The 22,234-nt window shown below is 59.6% G+C and overlaps 1 protein-coding gene across 12 annotated transcripts; it reads right to left on the bottom strand.

The window, feature by feature from the left end:
- Positions 1-1,308: 1,308 nt before the first annotated feature.
- On the bottom strand, positions 1,309-22,033 carry RELT (RELT TNF receptor). 12 transcript variants are annotated; one of them, XM_016921571.2, is made up of 11 exons: positions 21,834-22,015; positions 9,131-9,200; positions 7,691-7,765; positions 7,395-7,561; positions 7,093-7,172; positions 5,848-6,105; positions 4,394-4,474; positions 3,994-4,075; positions 3,575-3,832; positions 3,025-3,223; positions 1,309-2,866 (listed from the first exon to the last, which is right to left on the bottom strand). In XM_016921571.2, exons 2-11 carry the CDS (start codon positions 9,173-9,175, stop codon positions 2,819-2,821), a joined length of 1,293 nt encoding a protein of 430 aa, XP_016777060.1. In that variant the 5' UTR covers positions 9,176-9,200; positions 21,834-22,015; the 3' UTR covers positions 1,309-2,818. The 12 variants fall into 12 exon arrangements, 11 of the variants coding, with proteins under 11 accessions (XP_016777060.1, XP_063639267.1, XP_063639263.1 ...); XM_063783197.1 differs by having other exon boundaries at positions 9,131-9,541; positions 21,834-21,947; XM_063783193.1 differs by having other exon boundaries at positions 21,464-21,841.
- Positions 22,034-22,234: the final 201 nt, after the last annotated feature.

Raw genomic sequence — 22,234 nt, 5'->3', positions numbered from 1 at the left:
GTGCCTGCTGCAGACAGGCTGGGGACTCCCACAGGCTGGTCCTCTCCACACCTCCCCAGGTTCCATCAGGTGTCACTCTTGTTCTTCAGCCTCTCTCTGAGGCCGTTAGTTTAAATGTGTCCCTCTCTTCCGTCTTTAGACAACATAACAAACAATAAAACCCTAAATTAACTGAAAATTGTCTCTCCCCAGAGCCTGAGGCCCCACCCAGCTATGGCCTGCCAGGCTTCGGCAGGGAGCTGTCTCCCTCAATCCACCTGGCCCTGGCCCTGGCCTCCCCCCTCCCTTTAGGCGAATCCCACCAAGTTCCTGTGCCACTCACCAGGGCACAGAGCAGTCCTCCTCACCCCCCAGCAGCACCTGGCCTTGCAGCCCACCCTGCGCCCACCCCTCCCCTGGCTGCCAGGACACTGCCACGGACATTGCCCTCCCTGGTTTCTTTCCTGCCTCCCTAGCAGTGCCTTCTCTGTGGTGCCCTGGAGCAGCCCAGGCATCGTCCCCAGGACATTTCCTCCCAGCCCAGTCCTGGCCTAAACACCCACCTGAGTGCCTGTAGGTCTTCTTGTCTCCAGGTCTGTCTCCTGAGAGCTCTGGGCCTTCACATCTGGATGGCATGGGACATCCTCCATGGCTGTGTCACAGGTGCCCCCAGGACTGCTCCTGTTGCCCCACCCAGCTGGCCCTAAGCCCCCGACCCATTTCCCATTACCAAACCCTAGCACAGGGGTGTCCAATCTTTTGGTTTCTCTGGGCCGCATTGGAAGAATTGTCTTGGGCCGCATATTAACACTAACAATAGCTGAAGAACTAAAAAGAAAAGAAAAAAGCAAAAACATCTCAATGTTTTAAGAAAGTTTATGAATTCGTGTTAGGCCCCATTCAAAGCCATATCCTGGGCCACATGCGGCCCTTGGGCCGGGTTGGAAGCTTGCCCTAGGAATTTTAGATGGAGACGCTCTGTCTTGCCGGGTGTAGCACCCGCTCCTGTGGCTCCTTTCCTCTCCACACTGGCCAAGCAGGAGCTGAATGCTTTGGAGGCTCCCTGGGCATAAGGCCCAGGTGCCCACTATGTGTTGGTGCCCAGCCTTTGCACATGCTGTCCCTCTCTGTGGAACACATTCCCTGGCCCGCACATCTTCCTCACCCCCAATTACCTCCCGGGCTCCACACAGTGCATTTCCTCAGGTGCTGCGCTGACCAGTGTGGTAGCTGCTGGCCACGTGGCTATGGAGCCCTTGAAATATTTGAGTTCCAATCAAGATGTGTAAGATACACTCCAGATTTCAAAGCAAAAGCAAAAACAGCTCATTCACACTTTTAATACTGATTTTATATTGAAATGAAAATATTTTGGATAGACTGGGTTAAAAAAAAATTAAGTTCACCTGCTGCTTTTTACTTTTTGAAATGTGATTGTCAGAAAATTTAGTCACATATGTGGCTCACACTATTTCTGTGGGACAGCCCTGCCTCTAGCTAGGGGCTTTGGTGAGAACCAGATGAGTTGATGGGTCTCCTCTGGGCCCTGCTTCCCTGGCTGCTGAGGTGCAGGAACTGTGAGAGGAGGGCAGCCTGTCACGGTGCCCAACGCAGGGCAGGGCTGGACAGGTACAAGTGGAACAGGCGGATAAGCTGGGAAGGGCACAGAGAAAAGGAGCTCCTCGTGACAGCACTTTCCCACCTTTTATTATTCAACACATGGAAGGGGGTGGAGACACAAGGATAGGGCAATGGTGAGTTTCAATAAATAAGAGAAACAGGACGGACAGGCAGTGGGCCCATGCCTGCACGGCCCCACATAAATAACCAGGTTGCTGAGCCAGAGTGGAGGTCAGGGCTGGGCCTGGCAGCCGCCTGCACTGCCCAGAAGCACTGGCACCACAGGGACACAGAAACCACTGAGGCCCGAGGTGTGCTCCAACCCCACCAAGTCTTCTCCCTAAAGCTCCTGAGATCTTGGGGCTGGCTGGGCAGGCTAGGGCTCTGTATCACAGTCCTGCCGGGATCAAGTCTATTTTTTCAGTTTCATTAAAAACAGCTGGGGGAAGGGCAGGCACATGCATTAAGCCCCTTCCGTAGGCAGAGCCATGGATGGACAGCCCCATGGGGGCCTTGAAGGCAGAGGCCCTGGAAGCAGCAAAAACGGGGCTGGATAAAGCTACTAATGGGAGGGATGGTAGAGCCCAGCTCCCCAGTCCCCCACAACCCAGCCCAGAACCTACAAAGAGCTGAAGAGGCCCTGGGTACTGAGACGTCTCTCCTTACTTCACAGTCAGAAAAATGGACCCAGCGATGGCCACAGATGTGCCCAAGATTAGAACCCAGGGACTCACTCTCCTAGCCCAGGACTTTCTGCTACCCCTTCCCTTTATAGACCTGCTGGAAGAGGAGGGGGACGCACATCTGCTCTAGGGCCCTGTACAGAGGCAAGGGTGTGGCTAATTACCAAGGAATGGGGCCAGGGGTGACGGGCACGGGCCCCTCCCCTCTGCCAAGCCCAGCCTCTGATGATACAGAGAATCCCGTGGGCTCCTAGGATCCAGCCAGGGCAGGCACGGGGGTCGGGGCATCCTTCAGGGGAGCAACATGGCAGCAGGGCCGGGGGCGGGGCTCAGCCTGCTCCTGTACACAGTGCCCACCGGCCACCTGCCTCCTCACTGGGGCGGACGCTCCCACCTCCAGGCCTTGGTCTTTGCTGTCTCATCTGCTGTGCCATTGCTTCTCGGTCCTCACAGTCCCAGCTGCAGCTCCACCTCCTCCAGGAAGCCTTCGGAACCTCCCAGGGCAGGGCCGCAGTGTCCTCAGACTAGACCACCCCTCAGATGACCAGGTTGCTCTCACTTAGCCGGACCACATAGCGGTTCTCCTGGTGGGCAGGGGTGAGGGGTCAGAGCTGAGTCAGGGGCTGGCTTCTGGCTCCAGGAAAGTGGCCCCTGCCTAGGGCCCGCTGCACTTCCACCCCTGCCCCATCTTTGGTCAGGGTTGGCCCAGGTGCCAACAGATACCTTTCTCCTTGACCCTCACCTCGGCCTTGTTCTCTGCTGGGGGCTTCAGCCACTTAGTATGGCTTCCGCCACTTCCTAGCAGGGCCTGCTGCTCAGGGGGGAGGCCAGGTTGTGGGGAGTCAGGGAGATCACCCCACGAGGGCCCAGCCTCCGTGATGGTCTTCACCTCAGACACCATTGAACTTGTCCGCTGCTCAGGAATTCGAGCCACGCGGAACCTGTGAGGAGAGTGGGGCAGTCATCCCCGTTAGCAGGGATCCCCGGGCACAGAGAAGGCAGCACGTGCCCGGGGTCACACAGCAAGTTCATGGACCAAAGCCTTAGCTTGAGAGGCCCGGGTGCCATGGGGGCCAAGATGCTGCCCTAGGGATGCAAGGGCTCCATGTGAGACACAACATAACCGGGAGTCCTGATCTCTCTGGCCGCCTCCACTGCCCAGAGAGGCCCAATAAGGGCAGGGCTCCCACTAAGCAGGGTGCTCAGGGCCCAAGCTGGGGCCCTGCCTCCCCCTCCCGGCCCCCAGGCTGTCACGTCTTTACCTGCCCCTGCTGCATCTGTGCCCATCTCACCTGCCCACAGACAAGATGGTGATCTCGCCCTGACGCCCTGCCTTGGCCCCGGCCTTGGGAACCCTGGTCGGGTTAGGCAGAAGGCTGGGAACAGGAGTAGTGGTGGCTACAGCCTCAGGGGACAGCAGCACCTCGGGCCACTTCTTCTGGCTACAGCGGGAGCAGCAGGGGCCAGAGAGCGAGGCCAGGCCCTGCACGGTGTGGAGATGGTGGCGGTGCGGGCAGATGTGTGGCACGTTCGGGGGCGCTGGCGGCAGCCTGCAGGGGGCACAGGCAGAAGTGGCCATAGGCCAGGCCAGGGGCAGGAGACCCCAGCAGGGAACAGGTGACTTGAGGAGGGAGACCCAAGTGGGAGATCCCCAGGAGGCAGGCTGGTTAATGTAGGTTTTGGCCCCGTTATCTCCCACCAGCCCACTCACTTGGACACAGGCCTGTGGCTCGTCTGCACCAGCTGTTTGCTGTGGTACTCTTTCAGCAGCTCCTCCAGGGCCGCAGCATTCTCTGTGGGTAGCTGCAGTCAGACCCTCACTGTGGCCATATGGGACACACCTCCCACCCCCTGCCCCAGCAGAGAACCCCCCACCTACCCTCCATACCACCACTCCCAGCCTGGGCTGTGCGCCTTTTCCTCCCACTTCATCAGGCAAGAATGGGAGGCAGAGGTGTGCACTCCTGGGTCAGAGAGCACCAGGCTGCTTGAGGCACCCTGGCAGGGAAGGCAGAACAGGGCAAGACTCTGCCCACCGCGGCTGCCTCACAGGCTCCTGGAGGAAACCCTCCTCTCCTGGGCACTGGGATGGGGTCAGACCTTCTCCTCACCTTTCTTCTCTGTGATCAAGCGCACCAGGACCCCAATGGTGTCCTCATTGGCATCCTCAGTCCGGTAGGCAGGGTTGATTCCTGGGGAAGAGAAGGGCCCTGATCCTGGGGAAGAGGGGGGAAGCCGCACTCCTGAGCTAAACCATGATCTGCCAGCAGAGGGCAACCCTGGCCTTCTTAAGGGCCCTGAGCATGTGCATTTAGGTGACAAGCCTCCCAGAGCCCTGCAAATGTGGGATCCAGGCTCAGAGAAGCCCATATCACCTTCATGACTCAACACCAGTGCTTCCTGCACCCAACAGCCCAGGTGCATAGAGGCTTCAGGGCCACGTGAACTCCAGTCATTGAATTGGGTGGGCGAGGGGGCGGTGCGTCAGCGTCTTCTGGGTCTGCACTGTCTCCTCCTCAGCCTCAAGGTGCTGTGGGCTGCCACCCTACCCAGAACTCCCCAAATCCACAGCAAACTGCTATTCCATGGCCTCTCTACCGTGCCCTGTCTGTGTAACAATTTAACTGAGGGCCCCTAGTCAGCTTTGGGCCCAAATCTCAAGGGTGTGAGAATGGGCCACGATGATCAGCCCTGGGCCCAGCAGCAAACAGAGCTCCCAGGACTTGCACCCAGGCAGCATCCAGCAGTTAAAGGGAAGTCTCTAGGAAAACAAGCACAGTCCCAGGCAAAATGGCCCTGAGTCACCATGTTTCCTCCTGCCGGCTTACTGCTCCTGTCCGCTTCCTGCCCCCGCCAGACTTCAGTGTCAGGACTTAGAAGGGGCTCTGGCTCCCATGCCAGCCCTAAACAGCCGAGGGTGCTAGCATGGGAGATGCCATTTCACTCATGAGGTAGCCACAGGCTCCCATGGGCCCAGGGCAGGGTGTGTGCGAGTGGGCCCCTGCCCTGCAGGGGAGTAGTGGTGTGGGGAAGAAGGAAAGGGGCCCGGGGCCCTGGGGGTGAAGGTGGTGGCGCATGCCTGTCCCTCCGGTTCCAGGCCTTGTAACTCAAACTACAGCCTGGAACCGAAACCCGAGCCCCTTATGGTGCCTGCCCAGGACAGGACAGCTGCCCTGCCAGCCCTCCTGCCACAGGGCACTCCTCCTACTCCAGGCCAGAGGTCAGAGGTCACCTTGAGTAACTCCAAGGCCACCATCCGACCCTGGAACCATACACACAACTGTGGCCTCCAAAGAGTCCAGATCCCCACATCTGGGCAAGGCTTCACCCAGGGTAGGATCCACTGAAGCCACTTGGCCAGCTGTGCCACCTCTGCTCTGCCCCCACGGCCACACCTTCGTCCCCTTACCTTTCCTCCCATGTTGTCAGTCTGCAGCTATCACCTCCCAAGCCTCTCCCTCTCAGACCCCAGAGGCCAGGCAGGATTCCGCTGGCAGCCCCCAAGTGGAGCTGGGGCTGGGCTCGTGCCCCCGTCCTCCCCACCTGGACCCCAGCTGGGCCTCACCACTGCCTCCACCTCCAGGGCCGGGCCCGACCTCCTTGTGCGCCGTGCAGTGGTAGCCCTTCCGCTTGAGGAGGTTGCACACCAGGATGCCCAACAGCCCCATGAGGCAGAAGACAGGGACGATGGCGATGACCGCATACTGGGCGGCTGTCTCCTCTGGGCCACCTGCCCGGGTGCCGTTCCCAGGCTGCCGTGTCTCACCACCGCTGCTGGCCCCTGCTGCCACCTCCACGCCACGTCGGGCCCGCCGCCCCCACTCTGAGCATCACAGACGATGGAGGCAGGACAAAAGCAGAGTGACACAAACACAGAAAGACAGGGGCCCAGGGCCCGAGTCAGTGGGGGCTGCAGGAGAGCCAATGTGCCCAGGGCAGCCCACTCCCTGCCATGCTGGGGATGCAAAGGTCAACCCACTGCCCTCCTGTTTTCCTTTCTGGCCATCGAAGCACTGTCCTGAACAAGGCCTCCTCAGGACGGCCAGACACCCAGCCCCACCCTCCCCTCACGCTGGGGTCAGGGGGTGAAGAGATGGCACACAGGACACATGTCTGGGCACAGGGACGTGGGATCTGCCTCCCTGTGGCCTGGCCATGAATCTAGTGCCTCAGGGGGTGACTGACTCAGTGGCGGGAGGAGGTGCGTGTGTGTATGTGAGTGTTTGCATGCGCACACTCATCTGCATGGGTTTTTTTAGGCAGAGTCTCACTTGTTGCCCAGGCTGGAGTGCAGTGGGGCGATCACAGCTCACTGCAGCATGGAAATCATGGACTCAAGCAATCCTCCCGCCTCAGCCTCCTGAGTAGCACCACCACGCCCGGCTAATTTTTTATTTTTATTTTTTGCAGACAGGGTCTTGCTATGTTGCCCAAGCTGGTCTCAAAGTGATCCTCCTGCCTTGGCCTCCCAAAGTGCTGAGATTACAGGCATGAGCCACTGCACTTGGCTGGCATGAATCTCTTTGAAGGGATGGGGACAGGGGACAGGTCAGTATGTGAGTCCCCAGTCCCCAGCTGTGGCTGCCATCTGCAGGACACTCTCTGCCACTCGGAAGCATGGTGGGCAGAAACAGCCAGGGGAGCGGCTGACTGTGCCCTGCTGGAGACCCTTTGGCTGCACGCCCTGCCCTGGGCTGGAAGAAGGACCCCACTGCCCCCACATGAACACTGCAGAGGCTGCTGGGCTCCAACTCACTGGCCCCTCCCGCACATACCCCTGCACCAGTCCTAGCCCCAGTCTGCCACTCACCATCACAGCCATGAGTACCCAGAGGTGCCCAGGAACATGGTTGACATGGAATGCGGGGAACCCCCCAAGGCCCAAACCACCTGCGAGGAGGGAAGATACCACTGAGGCCCAGAAGTTTCCCCAAACACTATCCTTAGGAGAGGCTGGATTCCTTCCTACCAGGCACCCTCCGTGGTCCTGCCCCATCCCGTTTCACAGATGGGAAGAATGAGGCCTGCTCAGGGTACAATAAGGCTGGGGCCCCAGGATCCAGAGTCCTGGTCACCCAGCCAGGAGCCCTCCCCGCACTCCCTTTGGCTTACCCAGGCCAGCAGTCTCCACAGAGTGTATCTCGAGTTGCCGTGCCCACCTGGGCCTCCAGCCTCCTCCAAAGGCTGCAACGGGCATGGGGCTGGCATGGGCTGGAGCCCCATGCAGCTGAGAAGGTGCCTGGGGGGCAGGGCCTGCATAATGTGCCCTGCCCTGGGTCCTGTGGGAGGTAAAGGGTGAGAGCATGGCCAGGAGCCAAGCCTGAGGACCCTTGGGGGCCAGGCACAGGACTCTGCCCCTGGCCCTCAGGGCCCTCCCAGGACAGGCAGGAGAGCAGGGCAATGCTCACCAGGTCGGGCTCCTCCCCAGGTGGGCACTGCCAAAGGGTTGTTGATGTCAGGGTGGCGAGAGGCCAGGGCAGCAGCTAGAACAGTAGGCATTGAAAGAGGCAGAAAGTGCTGGGTGTGGGGTCTCTGGGGTCATCTATCCCCACCTATTTCCTGAAACCCCAGTGGTGGGGACCACTGACTACCCCACCCGGGCTTCAGGGACACACTCTTCTAACCTCAATCCCTCACACTGAGGAAAACCTGTCCTGTCCCAGACCTGCTGCAAGACCAGTACCTGGGCAAGGAGAGAGCCACATCTGGCTCTGGAAAGTGCTGGAAAGCCCCAGATAAGGCCACATCAGGATCTCAAGCCCTTCCAGCTAACCAGAACAATGAGGAGGAAATGCTTCCGAATCCTCTCTCGTATTCTGCCCCCCCTTCCTCCTACTTTGGGTCCATCCCTGGCCCCATCACAGCTGGGCATATCATTAACCAACCTCATTTATAATCCCTGGAGCCAAGTCTGCAGGTGGCGCTTCCTATTCTGGGTCCTCCCTTCAGCGAAAGTCTCCAGGACCACATCCTCCTCTGCAATCTTCCCTCAAGGCGAGGCTACCCCATTCACACCCACACACCCAAACAGGGAGACGCATCCCAAAAGAAAGCTCCATCTTCTCAGTGTGTGTCCCCAGCCCATTTCACTAGGAGTTCTCTCTGCTTCCCATTCTTAGGAATGAACTGTCTCTCCTGAATCCCTCCTGGAGTCCCCCAATTTGGCCTAGGCTGGATGAGGCTACCATCAGCTGCCCTGGAGATGGAATAGGGATCTCCTCAGACCCCAGAGCGGCTCCCAGCACCTGCTAAGGCTGGAAGGCCTCCTGTACATGGAGCAACCCTTAGCAAGGCCCAAGGCCAAGTCTCACCCTCCCTGAGCTTCCAGCGTCACAGCAGAAAGATGGGCCCCAGGGCAGACCCCAAGATGCTGCAAGTCTGTAATGTGGACTTGCCTGCAGCTCCGGGCAGCTGGCCTGATCCTGTGATCCTGGGACCTGGAATCTGGGACCCCCCAGACCAACACAGATCTTGAACCCCAGCACCTGAGGTGCTATGGCTCTCAGGGTCCAAATCCCAGGCCTCTTTTGCCCAGTTTCCTCTTGGTGCCCCGCATACCCTCTGGGCTGGGCTCCGTTCTCACACCTGCGTGCCAATGGGCATCTTGCCCTCAGCCATGCCTGCCTTGCCCATAAATGCCAGCAAGCCCTTCATTCTCCATCTCCCTAACAAGTCTGGGTGGGCCCAGAGGTGCTTCCTAGGGTCCAACTGCCTCAGATTCTTGACGAGCTGAGTAACTGAGCCCTGCCCAGCACGGGGTTCCCCGGGAGTGTCTGCACCCTCTTGCTGGAGGGCTGCAGGGCTGAGGGTGCGGCTTTTCTCCTTCCCAGGGCCCATCCCCAACTCACCATAAGGAAGCAGGACAGGGGCCGGCACAGCAGACTTGGCTTCATCCTCAGGCCCCTGGTGGTCGCCGGCCTAGGGCAGATGGAGAGGAGGCTCGGCAGAGCGGCAGGGACAGGCAGGCAGCTGCTGTCCCCTCAGCACCACTTCCAGGATGACAGGACTCATGGGGAGCAGGCAAGGTGCTGCTGGGCAGGCAGAGCCCGGGGAGGCCGGCTCCACACCCGCAAGCACAGGCCCAAGCAGAGGGGGCTGCCCTGCCTGGGAGCCGGCCTCACAGGGCAGCACAGGCAGGAAGGCAGGAAGAAGGCTCTGCAGGCTGGGAGGCTTCCCAGAGGAGGAAGGGCTTCCTTCCCCTTCCTTAAACTGCCAGGTGCCCCGAGGCATCAGCAGGGGAAGGAAGCGCGTGTGGCGGCCTGTGTCCGTGATGACAGGGTTGCAATCAACACCCAACACCCCAGCCCGGCCTCCACACTCCAGCCCAGCGCTCCAGGCTCAGGCTCCCCCCGCCTCCTCCTCACAGGTCTGCAAGCATGCCCGGCCTCTGCCTTCACTCCTGCTGGTTCTGGTCCAAGGAAGGCCTTTTCCTTTACCCTTCAAAGCTCAACACGAAGGCCTCTCTTTCCAGAAGCTTCTCTAGAAGCTTTCCCCAAAGTGGGTCTGGCTCCCACAGCTCCCCACCCCATCTAGGTCCTGGTCCTTCCGCATGGCCACTGTCCACACCTCTTCCAGGGAGTCTGACTCCTCCCTTGAGGCTGGAACATGTCTGGCCACAGCTCTTCCCCTGGCAGACCTATGGGGCTGGGGTGGTCACGGCAGCCAGTGCTCTGTCTTTGTCATCTCTCCAGCACCTACTGCGTGCGGGCACTGGAGAAATCGGTATGAACAAGACAGACAAGGTCCCTGTCTGCAGGGAGCTCCATCCCAGGGGAGACCCAACTGCAAACAGAGAGGTGCCCCTGCCATTTGGTGGTAAGTGCCAAGAAACGAAATAAAGCAGAGTGGGAGTGCAGTGTGTGATACTTCAGAGAAATATCCATGGTGGCGTCACGGCCCACCGGTCTGAGACTGAGGCCCCCAGGCCCAGACGGTGGCCTGCTCTGGAGAAGCCTCCAGCCAGTGGATGAGGCGGACACAGCAGGACAAAGGATTCACATCAGACAGCAGAAGGGACAGGTGGCAGAGCAAGGAAGTCCGCTGTGTACTTCCTGGAGGCCTGGCTTCAGGGGCACGAGGCTGAGGAAAGCCGTGCTCTTCAGGCCACACGCAGCCTCTTAAGCCCAGGGGCAGCCTGGGAACCCAGCCACTGGCTCAGGGCCGCCGCGGCTGAGGCACCCGCTGTGACTCCAAGGCCGGTGAGGTGAGAAAAGCGCCTCCTGTGGTAGTCCCAAATCACTCAGAGTCCTCTCCCTGCAGGGAGCCCGGCCCTCCCACCTAGAATAGCAGCCCAGGAAACCGATCTGTCCACCCGCCCTCCCTCTTGGCAGATCTCAGAGGGGCCCAGGGTTTGAGTTACACTCAGGGGAGGGAGTGGGCAGCAGTTACATCATCTCAGGACTCTCCAGGTCACTGGCAGCCACTCTGGGTCCCAGGCCAGCTCAGGGGAAAGCCAGGGACAGGAGAAGGTAGGGCCACAGTATAGGGTGGAGACCACACCTGGCAGTCAACACCCAACAGATGGCACCCCCAGGCTATTTGGGGAGGGTCCCCTGTCACTCCTTAAATTTGGTCACAAGTCTTCCTTCCAGTTTCTGCCCCAAAGTGTCCTGTGCCCTTGTCAGGGCCCAGCTCCCACCTCGAGCCTGTCTCCCCATGGCCCCTCCCCTGTCCTTTGAGGGATCTAACCCACAGACCTGACCACGAGCCCCAAGTCCTCAGGCTTCACTTCCCCGCTAGGCCTGACTATGCAAGACAGAGCCTGATGCTGGGGGTGGGGGCAGGCTGTGGCAGGCATGGTGGCTCACGCCTGTAATCCCAGCACTTTGGGAGGCAGAGGCAGGTGGATCACAAGGTCAGGAGTTCAAGACCAGCCTGGCCAAGATGCTGAAACCCCGTCTCTAGTAAAAATACAAAAATTAGCCCAGTGTGGTGGTACAACTTGTAATCCCAGCTACTCGGGAGGCTGAGGCAGGGGAATCACTTGAACCTGGGAGGTGGAGGTTGCAGTGAGCCGAGATTGTGCCACTGTACTCCAGCCTGGGCGACAGAGCAAGACTCCATCTCAAAAAAAAAAAAAAAGACAAAGCCAGGGGGAACCGTGACCAACCCAACAGCCCAGCCCCCGGCTCTAGCAGCCCTCCATGTCCCCAAGGTAGGCCCAGAGGGCTGATGCGGGGGTGAAAAGAGGCCAAGCAACCACAGCAGAGAGCCCTAGAACCACCCCAACCCTGGGTGGCACCTGCTAGGTGACCTGAGCCCACAGGGAGCAGCTGTGCAGCTGCTCATCTGCAGACAGACGCAGAGCTGTGTGATCTAGAACCTTCCAGGAAGAAAGCGGGGTCCAAAGGCCCAGACTCAAAGCCAACGAGGGCCCACTCCAGCACATGCATAGACACTGCCACCTAGGGCCTTGCACCTTCTAATTACGCACCTTCTCATTACCCCAAACCAGCACTTACTCCAGTCTGGCTGCCCGGCCCCCACACTCAGCCCAGACTGAGCCCCCACTGGACTTGCCCAGTCAGGTAGAAAGGCCTGGTGCACACACATGTCCACACCTGCTGCTCAGCACCCCTCACCCCCTGCCCCACAAGGCCTCCACTGTCTAAAACGGCCCTGGAACCGTGACCAAAAAAACAGTTAGATGGAAGCCCCCTCGGCTGGGAGGGGATATCTGAAGGTCCCATATCCGTCTCTGCCTCATCCTAAAGGCTGGGCAGTCAGTGAGGCCCCAGAGCCTCCGATGCCTGACAGAGGAGAGCCACACCCAGCCACACTGGATGGGGAGGAGGGGCCCCAGGGGGGTAGCAGAGAAGGAACTTGGCTTAGAGGCCACTCCTCCCATGTCTCCTAGCCTGGGGCCCAGTCTCCACTGCCACCAACTCCCTGTAGGACCTTCACATCACTGGGTCTCAGTTTTCTCATCTACAGAGATGGGGACGTTCATCTCGCTGGCATGGCTGTCGTGAAGTTTTTGGGGAATTTCTGTTTTGTTTTTTCTGAGACAGTGTCTCACTCTGCCATCCAGGATGGACTGCAGTAGCACGATCACAGCTCACTGCAACTTTGAACTTTTAAGTGATCCTCCTGCTTCAGCCTCCTGAGTAACTAGGACTGTAGGCATGCCCCACCATGCCTGGCTAAATTTTTAAATTTATTTTCTGTAGAGACGGGGTCTCATTATGTTGCCCTGGCTGGTCTCCAACTCTTGGGCTCAAGTGATCCTCTCGCCTTGGCCTCCCAAAGTACTGGGATTCCAGGTGTGAGCCGCTGTGCCCAGCCAGTCATGGGGTTTAAAGGAGGTAATGAAGCTAAAGTAGGTCATGGGATTTCCTTCTCCACAGCCCTTCTCCTCTGCCCTGCTGGCAGAGGGTTGTGATTAAGTATTTGTTTGCTTACTTGTTTATTCCTTGCTCCCCCACCAGACAGTGGTGAGGGCAGGGACGTCTGTTTTATTTGCCACAAAACTCCACACCCAGCCCCATGTCTGAAGCGGGAGGCCTCCAAGCAGGCTCACGAGGCGGGGAGGGTTTCCTCAGACTCACCTCTCCAAAAAAATGCCCAAACAATGAGAACCAGAAATTCCCTGGAGAAAAGCCAACTAGCAAAGGCCATGGCCAGACCCCCAAGCTGAGGGCCCCAGACCATGATTGAGGCCACAGGTGGTGGAGCCCCAGGGAGGTGCAGCCCGGAGGCCTCAGAGAAAGAGGAAGCTGTGCCACCAGCCCAGGCCACAGGCAGCTTCCCCTTTCCCAGAACTGAAGCTCGCTGGGGTCACCCGGGCCCTGCCACGCCACTCCCCCTCCCCTAGGCAGGGCCCTCCCCTTCCCTACAGTCCCTAAGCTCTCCCAAGGCCTGCGCCCATTGCTCTTGCCCCCTTGCCCTGTCTCTGGCCTCCAGGTCAGTCCCACTCTGCAGCCTAGGTGCCCTGACACCCAGTTCTGGCCCTGGCCCTGGGCCAGCTCCCACCACCCTCAGGATGGCGTCGTGATGCGCCCCCGCCAACCTCCCCCACCCACACGCCTGCCACGCTGAGTGCTTTCCACCCTCACACATGCTGCACCTGCTTTCTGCTCTCCCCTCATCGCTTGGCCAGCACCCACTCTTCCTTAGAGCTCAGCTCGAAGTCACTTCCTCCTGGAAGTACCCTCTCCCCCACCTCCCCCTCAGCATTCATGGTGCCATGCAGATCCTATTACCCAGCCCTTTCCTCACCACGAGCTGCCTGCTCCATGCCCAGTGCCGACCTGGGCGGGTATGGGCTGATTTGGGGGAGAAGGCAGAAAAGGCACTCTTGGTAGAGAGCCCAGCTATGCCGAGCTAGAAGAGCCAGTGAGCAGGCTGAGGGGGAAGGAGCCCAGAGGCTGGGGTGGGTCAGAACCCAGATCTGAACCCCTGGGCTAACCTGGGGATACAAAGTATGGGGTGCAGTCCTGCTCTGCTCTGTCTTGCACTGGCTCTGTGGCCTGCCTGCAGAGGGCTGTGGTAAGGCTGAAAGGAGAGAATCACATTAAGTACTCAGCACAGGCCTGGCACAGAGTAAGCATTCCCCACACTTCACTGTGACTCAGTTTCCCTACGTGTGGAATGTGGAGGAGAAGGGCACACACCTTTTATTTACGTTCAGTGCCTGGCACAGAGTCTAGTATACAGGCGGTGCTGGGTTCGCCCTGGTGGGAATCTGGAGGGTGGGAGGGTGGAGGAGACGGGAGGAGTCTGGAGGAGTCTGGGAAGGTTGGTGGGCAGTGCTCAGGTCACACCAAGGCTCAGCTGCCTGCCAAAAAGCCTGCACTTCCCCCTAGGGCCTATGGGAGCCAGGAAGGGTTAAGCAAGGGACGGAGAAGAATGAACAGTTCGGTCTCAGCAGGCTCCCCAGGCTGCCTGCTAAGAGAGGCCGCACTGGGGGAGATGGAGGTGGGGGCTGGTGCCCACCTGGAGGAGGGCAGGTAGGGAGGCAGCTACTCTGCTTCCCAGATAGTAGCTCCTGAGCCTGTGGACCTCCCTCTGGCCTCCAGAGGCTAGGGTTGCCTGGAAACACAGCTGGACACAGGCCTCCCTTGGCGGTGGCCACACCCAAGGCAGGAAGACAAAGGCCACCCATCAACAGAGAAATCCAGGTTAGCAAGGAGCCCAGCGGTTCCCTGGCAAGTGGGGCTGAAGTAGGGCAGCGACCACGCTGAGTGGCTTTCCCTCTTCCACACTCACAGGGAAAGGAACGGACCCCAGCCCTGTGCAGGCCGGGCCCTCATCCTGGGTTGCTGCCTTTCCTTGCAGGAGAAGTGAGCATTCCTGTTTCACAGCTGGGCAAACTGAGGTCAGGGGAGGTCACTGGCCGGGGTCACACAGCCAGTAAGAGATGAAGCAGGAATGGAGCCCAGGACTGTCTCTTTTCTGCCTCCTTTTGCCCTGCAACTTAGCCCAGGACCTGGCACATAGTAAATGTCCTTGCAGTGTTTGCCAACCTGATGGTGGATGCTAGCAAGCTAGTAGCACCCAGTAGGTGGCTCAACTGAGGGTCTGTTACTAAGGACCCAGGAGGGCCCCAGGAGAAGGTGCTGTCTGCACCGCCATCCCATGGGGCCTCTAGGAGTTGCCTGCATCTATACTCATTTGCATATTGTTCTAGTCTGTGCCAGCTCTGGCAGGAAAGGGAGCTGTGAACTGAAAGAGGCAGGAAGACCGGGGAAGTCTGGGAATTCCCAGAGCGGGGAAAAAGAGGTCCCAGGGTGGAACCCCAGCTTACTAGGGCTGCTGCTGGAAGCTCAGAGATGTGCAGAGGCTGGCTCAGGGCCACTCAGTGAGACAGGTGCTCCACTCCTGCCCCCTCCCACAGCCCTGGGCAGCCATGAGCTCCCAGGTCACCACGATGGGGTCTAAACCCCTCAAATCCTAGGCCCCTAATCCTGTACCACCTCGAGGCCAGGCAGCAGCTGCTCCCCAGCCCACTCTCAGCCACACCCCCAGAAGTTGGGCATGGTTCTGCACCTCAGACCTCCTGGCTGCCACCGGGCCTGGGCTTCAGTGGCTCAGGTGGATGGGGTGGGGCTGAGGCTAAGGGGGCTAAATTGGCCCCTTGAGGCCAAGAAAAGGGCTGAGGTGGCCACACCTGGCCCACCCAGCTCCTCCCAGTCTGGGTATGGTACAGGTGCAATCCTTGCCCCACTTCCTGGGCCGAGTCTGGGGCTAGAGGAGGGATGTCTGAGACCAGACAGTTATCTCGGGCAGAGAGGAGGCTCCCTAACCCTCCTCACTGAGCACTACTGCCTGTCCCCTTCCCACTCTAAGCTGGGTCTCACTGAACCCCTCAAAGACAGTGTTCCATGCTTCACACGGAAAAAACTGAGGCTCAGAGAGGTCAAGTGGTAGCCTGTAACAACTTCACCTTGAAGGAGATGAAGTTTACCTACCCTGGAGTAGGGGCAACTGGCAGGCGACCCCTGCCTGAGCCACCCAGGCCTGGTATCTCCACTGCTTCTGGCCCACCGTCAACCTCTCAGCACCACAGACAGCCCTGTGTTGCCAACCCTGGCCCTGAGACAGGACAGCAACGGGTCTGGGGGTGCTGAAGGACACCTCACTGCAGCCCCGGCTCATGCTCTGCTACCTCCTCCAAGAAGCCACCTTTGCCACCTGCCCCAGCCATAAAACTGATCCCAAGTCCCTAATGTGCTCAGCATGGGCCCTGCCCCCAATCACCCTGACCTGGAAGACCTGGGCAGAGGCTTTGGGAGGGACTTGGGGGAGACCACAGCCCTGGTCTGCCCCATTCTCCAACTCTCCCCAGACTTGCGGTGCTGGGGAAAGAGGCGCCCCCAGGGCCATCCCAGGTCAGGTCCTACCCAGTGGAGCTACGCTGAGGACTGGGGTCAGTGCAAGTGCAGTGGTGGAGCAGGGAGGAGACAAGGTTGGGCCCTGGAGCAACCCACCAGGGTTCAGACTCTGGCTCTGTCACTTCGCAGATCGATGGCCTTGGGCAGGTTACTTACCCTCCCTGAGTTTCGGGGTCTTCCTCTGCAAACAGGGGTGCTAGTCCCTGCCTCATGGGATACTGAGGGCTCTCAACACAGCTCCACGAGGGCCAGAGGAACCCAAGCTCAGGACCAAGCAACAGCCAGCCGAGGTCACCCAGAGGCTTGGGTGTGGCAAGAGTGCTTTGGGGAACTCCATGTAAACCCTGGCAGCACAAGTAGAGGGGCCTCGGCCTCTCTGGGAGGGCCCTGAGTGCCCATGTCCCAGCCCCTATACAGGCCTGCATCCACCTGCTCCCACACCAACCAGGGCCATGGTCAGGAATGTAAGGGGTAGTTCAGCAGTCAGGAACCCAGCCCCAACTTCCCAAGCCTGTTTCCCAATTACACCAGTGCAGCTGACCTCATGGTGTGGTGGAAGACTCAGCGTTCACAGGCAACAGGGGCTCTTCTTACAATCAGGCCTTGGGCCAGGCATCCCCTCCTGTACGAAGCCTCCCCAGCCTCCCTGTCAAGAGGGCCCCCTCTCCTCTCCAGACTCCCCCACCCCTCACCCCTGCCATCAGTTTTCAGTCTCCCTTGATTCCTCGAGAAGGGGTGAGGCTCCTTGAGGGAGGGAGGGAAAGGGTCTGTGCAGGAGGCCAGGCATGCAGCAGGCCGGTGGTGTGGGTGGCCAAGGTCCTCCCCTCTCACTGCTCCTCCTCACAGTGCATGCACTGGGCTAAGCACAGGTCCCTCCTCTGGAAGCCCCCACTCCTCTCTCTACCTGCACACTCAGACCCTGACTCTAACTGGCTGTAGAGGTCCCGCTGTCCCCCTCTGTCTGTGACAACTAGCCAGGGCACTTGCTCACAGCCACATGAGCAGCTTATTTATAGAGCTCTCATCTTTCCCAGAGTGGCCTAGGAAAGAACTCTGGTCTTCAAGGCCAGCAGACCTGGGTTTGGATCCCAGTGACACTGGGGCCTGGCAAGTGCCTCCTCTCTCTAGGCCTTGGTTTCCCTGCCTGTGCTTGGAGGGAATGATGATCCCCAGGAGTATAAGGCTGAGGATGTGACAGCCTCCCGGGCCATAATCCCAGGGATGGGCAGAGTAGGGATGCAGCATTGGCTCTTGTCCTCTCTGCCACTCCAGCCCCACTCAGCAGCACCAAGCCTAGGCCCAGAAAGACACGGGTTCAGCACACAGTGGGTATTCTCTCTGTCCAGAGACCACATCCCTGCTCCCCCATCGATCCTGAGTGGGGAATGGCGCCAAACACACCCTGCTGAGTAACCTCAGGCAAAACCCCTTCCTCTCTGGTCCTCTCTCCTGCTGACCTGGCAGAAGGGCTGGCCCCATAACAGAAGTAGTCAGGTCCCGCCCAGCCAGACTGGGTGCTGACCAGCCTGGCCCTTCTTGAGAAACTAATGTTAGAATTGTCAGACAAACCCCTCGACCCTCACCTCCTGCCTGGTGACCAGGCTGGGGGCTGGGTAGGATCTGGAGTACCTGACTACAACACAAGTGGCTGCGTGACTCAGCCTAGGGCTGCTCTCTGAGTCGAGGTTCCCCCATACCAACTTGGAAAGGAGAGGGCCCGGGTCAGTGCTGTTGTGAGGAAATGCTGGGCCCAGAGCCTGGCACACAACAGGGCCTGAGCAGGGACAGTTGCCTCTACTGGCTCAAGATGTCGAGGACCATGACAAGCACTACACTTGCCCCCTACCCACAGGAGTGGCCGTGAGTCTTTGCCCCCACCCCCCAGCACACATTCTGCCTCAGGTCATGGTGAGCACCAGAGACCTGGGTGCAAATCTCCCGGTGCCTCCCAGCACACAGGTGCTGGGATCCTAGAGCAGCTGCCCTTCCTCAGGAAGAGGTCTCGTCAGCACAGAGACGGCAGTGGGAGGGGGTGGGCTACTGGCCACGCTGGCCCCACCAAGCTGAGCATGCGGTACCCACAGGTGCCCCAAACCTGTGCCCATTCCCCAGCAGTGAGGGAGGACACCTGGCAGGTGGCCCACAACAATGAAGAGAGTCTAATTTCGGGCCAGGAGGGCTTCCTGGGTGAGGTGGAGCTGGGGCTATAGTCTGGATGGCCAAGAGGGTTCTAGAAAGAGGGAAGCTTTAAAAGCAAAGGCAAGGCAGACAAGGCATCTGGCAAGGAGAGGCGAGGGTAAAGATGTAAATTCTGAAAGGCCTTGGAAGGAAAGGCCTCACTGCCAGGTGAGGAGTTTGAACTACACTTTGTAGGCGAAAAGCAAGTTATTTTATGGAGGTCACTCTGGCAGTGTGTGGGAGAGCCGACGTGGAAGCACAGAAGCTAGAACCAGAGCCTGGGCAGGGATGGCAAGGCCAGAGCTGGAATATGAGGCAGGCCGACGTCCAGAAGGTGTGTCTTGGGCCTGCTTCCAGTGCTGGCCAACCTCCAGCCGCCAGGGAAAGTGTGGACACAGAATGACAAACTCAGGACAGAAGGCAGGTACCGCGTCTGGAAGGTGAAGGTTCTAGGAGTCCTAGGGTAAGTCCCTGAATTCTCAGAACCTCAATCTCTCCTTCTGTGAAATGAGATTGGGCCTGACCCTATGAGTAGGGGCAGGTGCTGACTGGCCCTCAATATCTCCCCTCCTTGGCTAGACATAGGGCCCTCCCTCCAGCAGCTATCACACCAGTCCCAACTGTGGTCACAAGTGGAAACCCAGCCTGGCCCCACTGTCATCCCCAGAGACCCAAGTTCCCAGAAAGGTTTGGCTTGGCCAGGGCACAGGCTGAGGCTGGGGGCCTCCTTTAAGGCTGGGATAAGGAGAAGTTAACCCTTCTCCTCTTGCTCCCCCTCCCAGGCCCTAAGCTATTTCCACCTCTTTGCTGAGGATGGAAATAACTCCAGCTCAGCCCCTAGAGACCACGACAGCTATTTTCATCAGCCCCAAGAAGCACAGCTCCAGTCATTGCAGAGAGGACCGAGGGACACCCTGATCCCCAGTTCCAGTTCTTGGCCAAGTGGCAACAGTGGTCAGAGCCAAAAGGGGTCTCTGGGAAGAACAGGGAGACCGAGGCCCAGAGAGAGTAGGGACCAGCTCAAGGTCACTCCCTGTCTGCTCCCCACCATAACATGCAGGTGGATTTGGGGAAATGCCTCTAGAGCAACTGCAAAGGGGAGGGGGCCTCTCAAGTATGATGAAGGTCACCTGGGACTCTCAATTTTCCCTGCTACCCCTAGGCTGTGCTGCTAACTCCATACACTCTTCAAAGCCATGGGGACACCCCCAAAGCCAGGTCCAGGCTCTAGAAGGCAGGGGACAGGACTTTCTGGTGATGTCTGGTTGGGAGTGAAGTCTGGGGAGGAACAGGAAGACCATGTAACCCACCCATCCCCAGTGTTCCAGACATGTGTGCACACATACATATCATACTTAGAACTCACAATGTAATGCCCTGGCAAGGCCACGCCTACTAGCCCAAGTTTGAGAGACAGAAGTCCAGGAAAGCCATGAGCAGTTATTAGGAAGGTGGGTGATCCTCTCTCCCAGCATCTCACAGGTCTCTGGGGTCAGAAGACCTGAATTCCAGTCCTGGCACTGTCCTGACTCTGTATGACCTTGGCCAAGTCACTTTGCTTCTCTGATCCTCAGTTCCTTTCTCTGAAACACAGTCACTACATCTCAGAATCACTGCGAAGATTCAACAAGACAGAACACCATGAAGTGTTCAGAACAGTGCCTGACACTGTCCCCCACCCTGTCCCCCACCCCTAGAATGTAATCAGCATTTTCAGAGGATGACAGCAGAAGACAGAACTTCCAGATTCTACAGCAAGTGCCACCCTCTCCTAGACTACGGAGCTCAGCTTCCACCCCACCCTGCATGAACCCCACAGACCTTCATATGGGAGAAGGGGCCTCAGAGGGTCTTGCCCAGATGGCGAAAGGGCACCGCTCCAGCTCTCCAGCAAGAACTTAGCCTCCCACACCAGAGACCACTCCTGGGGAACAAGTCTCTCCCCACTCTCCCCCAACCCAAGGAACTGAAGAAAGGACACCCAGGTAGAGAAGTGAATGTCTATGGATTTGGGGATCCATATTGTCTATGGATCCATTTCGTGACAGAGGACCAGGAAGCCTTTGGGTGGGAGGCTAACGTTTCCTTGACCAGTTTTGGAGAAGGCTGTGCTTCCAACCCTATCAGTAGCCCCTGAGTGCAGCCCCTGGGCCACTGTGTCCCCAGGAGAAGCCTGCCCCCACCCCCCACTGCAGTCTTTCTGCCTGAAGGGAAGGGAGAACACAGGCGGTTGACCCAAAAACAATAGAGGATCCCAAAGTGATGATTCACAGTCCATTCAAAGCCCAGCACCTCAGTGTGCAGATGGGGAGACTGAGGCCTGCGTGGGGGAGGGGGCGGGGGGGTCTGAGAACAAGATTGTGTCCGGGTCCGCTGAGAATACAGATTACACAGGGGCAGAACTTTGCCAGGTGTAGGGACTTCGATGCGTGAGTGTGTGGATGCAGGTGGGCGGGGGGAAGCTGAGACTACCACAGGGCCCCTACCCTGCTGCCATCTGGGCCACCCCACCAGATGTTGCCCAGCCTCGGCTTTCTCCCTCAGCCAGGGCCTATCCCTCAGGGTCCATCTCCTCACTAAGCTGAACTCCTGAGGGGTGCCCTCGTGGGGACAGTCCTGGAGACCCTTGTCTCCTGGCTCCCCAACTTCCTCATCGCCCCACATCTGCCGGAAGGTGTCCTAGGTCTGGTCCCTCCTCCTCCTGCCTCTTACTCATCATCGCCCTAGGCGCAGACACACACACACACACACACACACACACACACACACACTGACACCACTTGACCCCACACGCACACCATGGCGCCAGCGAGCTCGGCTCGTTCTCAGTCACTTGGGCTCCTCTCCCTCTATTTCACACTCACAGTAACGGGTGGCCCTGGCCCTGCGCCGGTCACACCCCAAGCCACGCACTTCGTGACCCCAGTGACCCCGGGTCTTTCCCTCACACAACACACGCACACACGCTGCCTGTCTCCCACACACAGAGCCCCTCTGTGTCGCCCGCTCGGCCCGGCGTCACCGCCCAGTGTCCCAGCCACACGTTCGCCCGGCCAGGCCGCCTCACGCGCCGTGTCACCCACAGTCACGGGCTGACACCGTCCAGACCCCCCCTTGGCCGCCCCGCGCCGCAGCCGCGCCGAGGCGCCGCCGTCCAGCCCGCACCACAACCTGGTCTCGGTCCAAGTTTCCCGGGCCGGGGACCGCTCCGGGCCCCGCCGGCCCCTCACACCGCAAGTTCCGCTGCTTCCCCGCGCGCCCCCCGACAGCCACCACGCAGGGCCGGCCCGGAGTCGCGGCCGGAGGACCTGCAGGTCACGGGGCTCGGAGACTGGCGGTGGCCGGTGCGCGGAAGGCGCCGGGACAGGACGCGAGGCGGGAGGAGTGGGGTGGGGGGGCGCGCGGCCGGGCTGCCGCATCCGCCGAGCCCGCGAACTTCCTCAGAGACGCGGGGAGGCAGGGGGCGCCACTAGGGTCCGTATCCCGCTGGCCCGGCCGCGGAGAGCGGACTCTGGATGGGCGCTCCGCGCGCCCTCCTTACCTGGCCGCGCCGCGACAGCTCCAACTCGGCTCCCCGTTCGACTCGGCGCCGCGGCCCGGCTTGGCGACCGCCCGGACAGCCGCGCAGCCTGCGCGCCTTTTGAATGAATCGCCGGCCGGGCCGGGAAGGTGCGCAGACCCGCCCCCGCGCGTCACGGCCGCTCCGCCCCCGACGTCAGAGCGCGGTCTGCGCCCCCCGCCCGACTCACCCCGAGCCGCGGAGGGGCTCGCCGCTCTGCCGCCGGGCGGCGCTGCTCTACGTCGCCCTCTCTCGCGCCCCTGGGAACTGCAGGGGGCTGCGCGGGACTGGGCGGCGGGGCCCAGAGGGCCTCTTGTATCCGCCTCTTCAGGGCTCTGAACCAAGAAAGGAGTTGTGCGAAGCAAGATAAAGAGACTGGAGAC

Source organism: Pan troglodytes, chromosome 9, assembly GCF_028858775.2.
Source record: "Pan troglodytes isolate AG18354 chromosome 9, NHGRI_mPanTro3-v2.0_pri, whole genome shotgun sequence".
Lineage (NCBI taxonomy): Eukaryota > Metazoa > Chordata > Mammalia > Primates > Hominidae > Pan > Pan troglodytes.
This window is presented reverse-complemented; position numbering and strand designations above follow the sequence as displayed.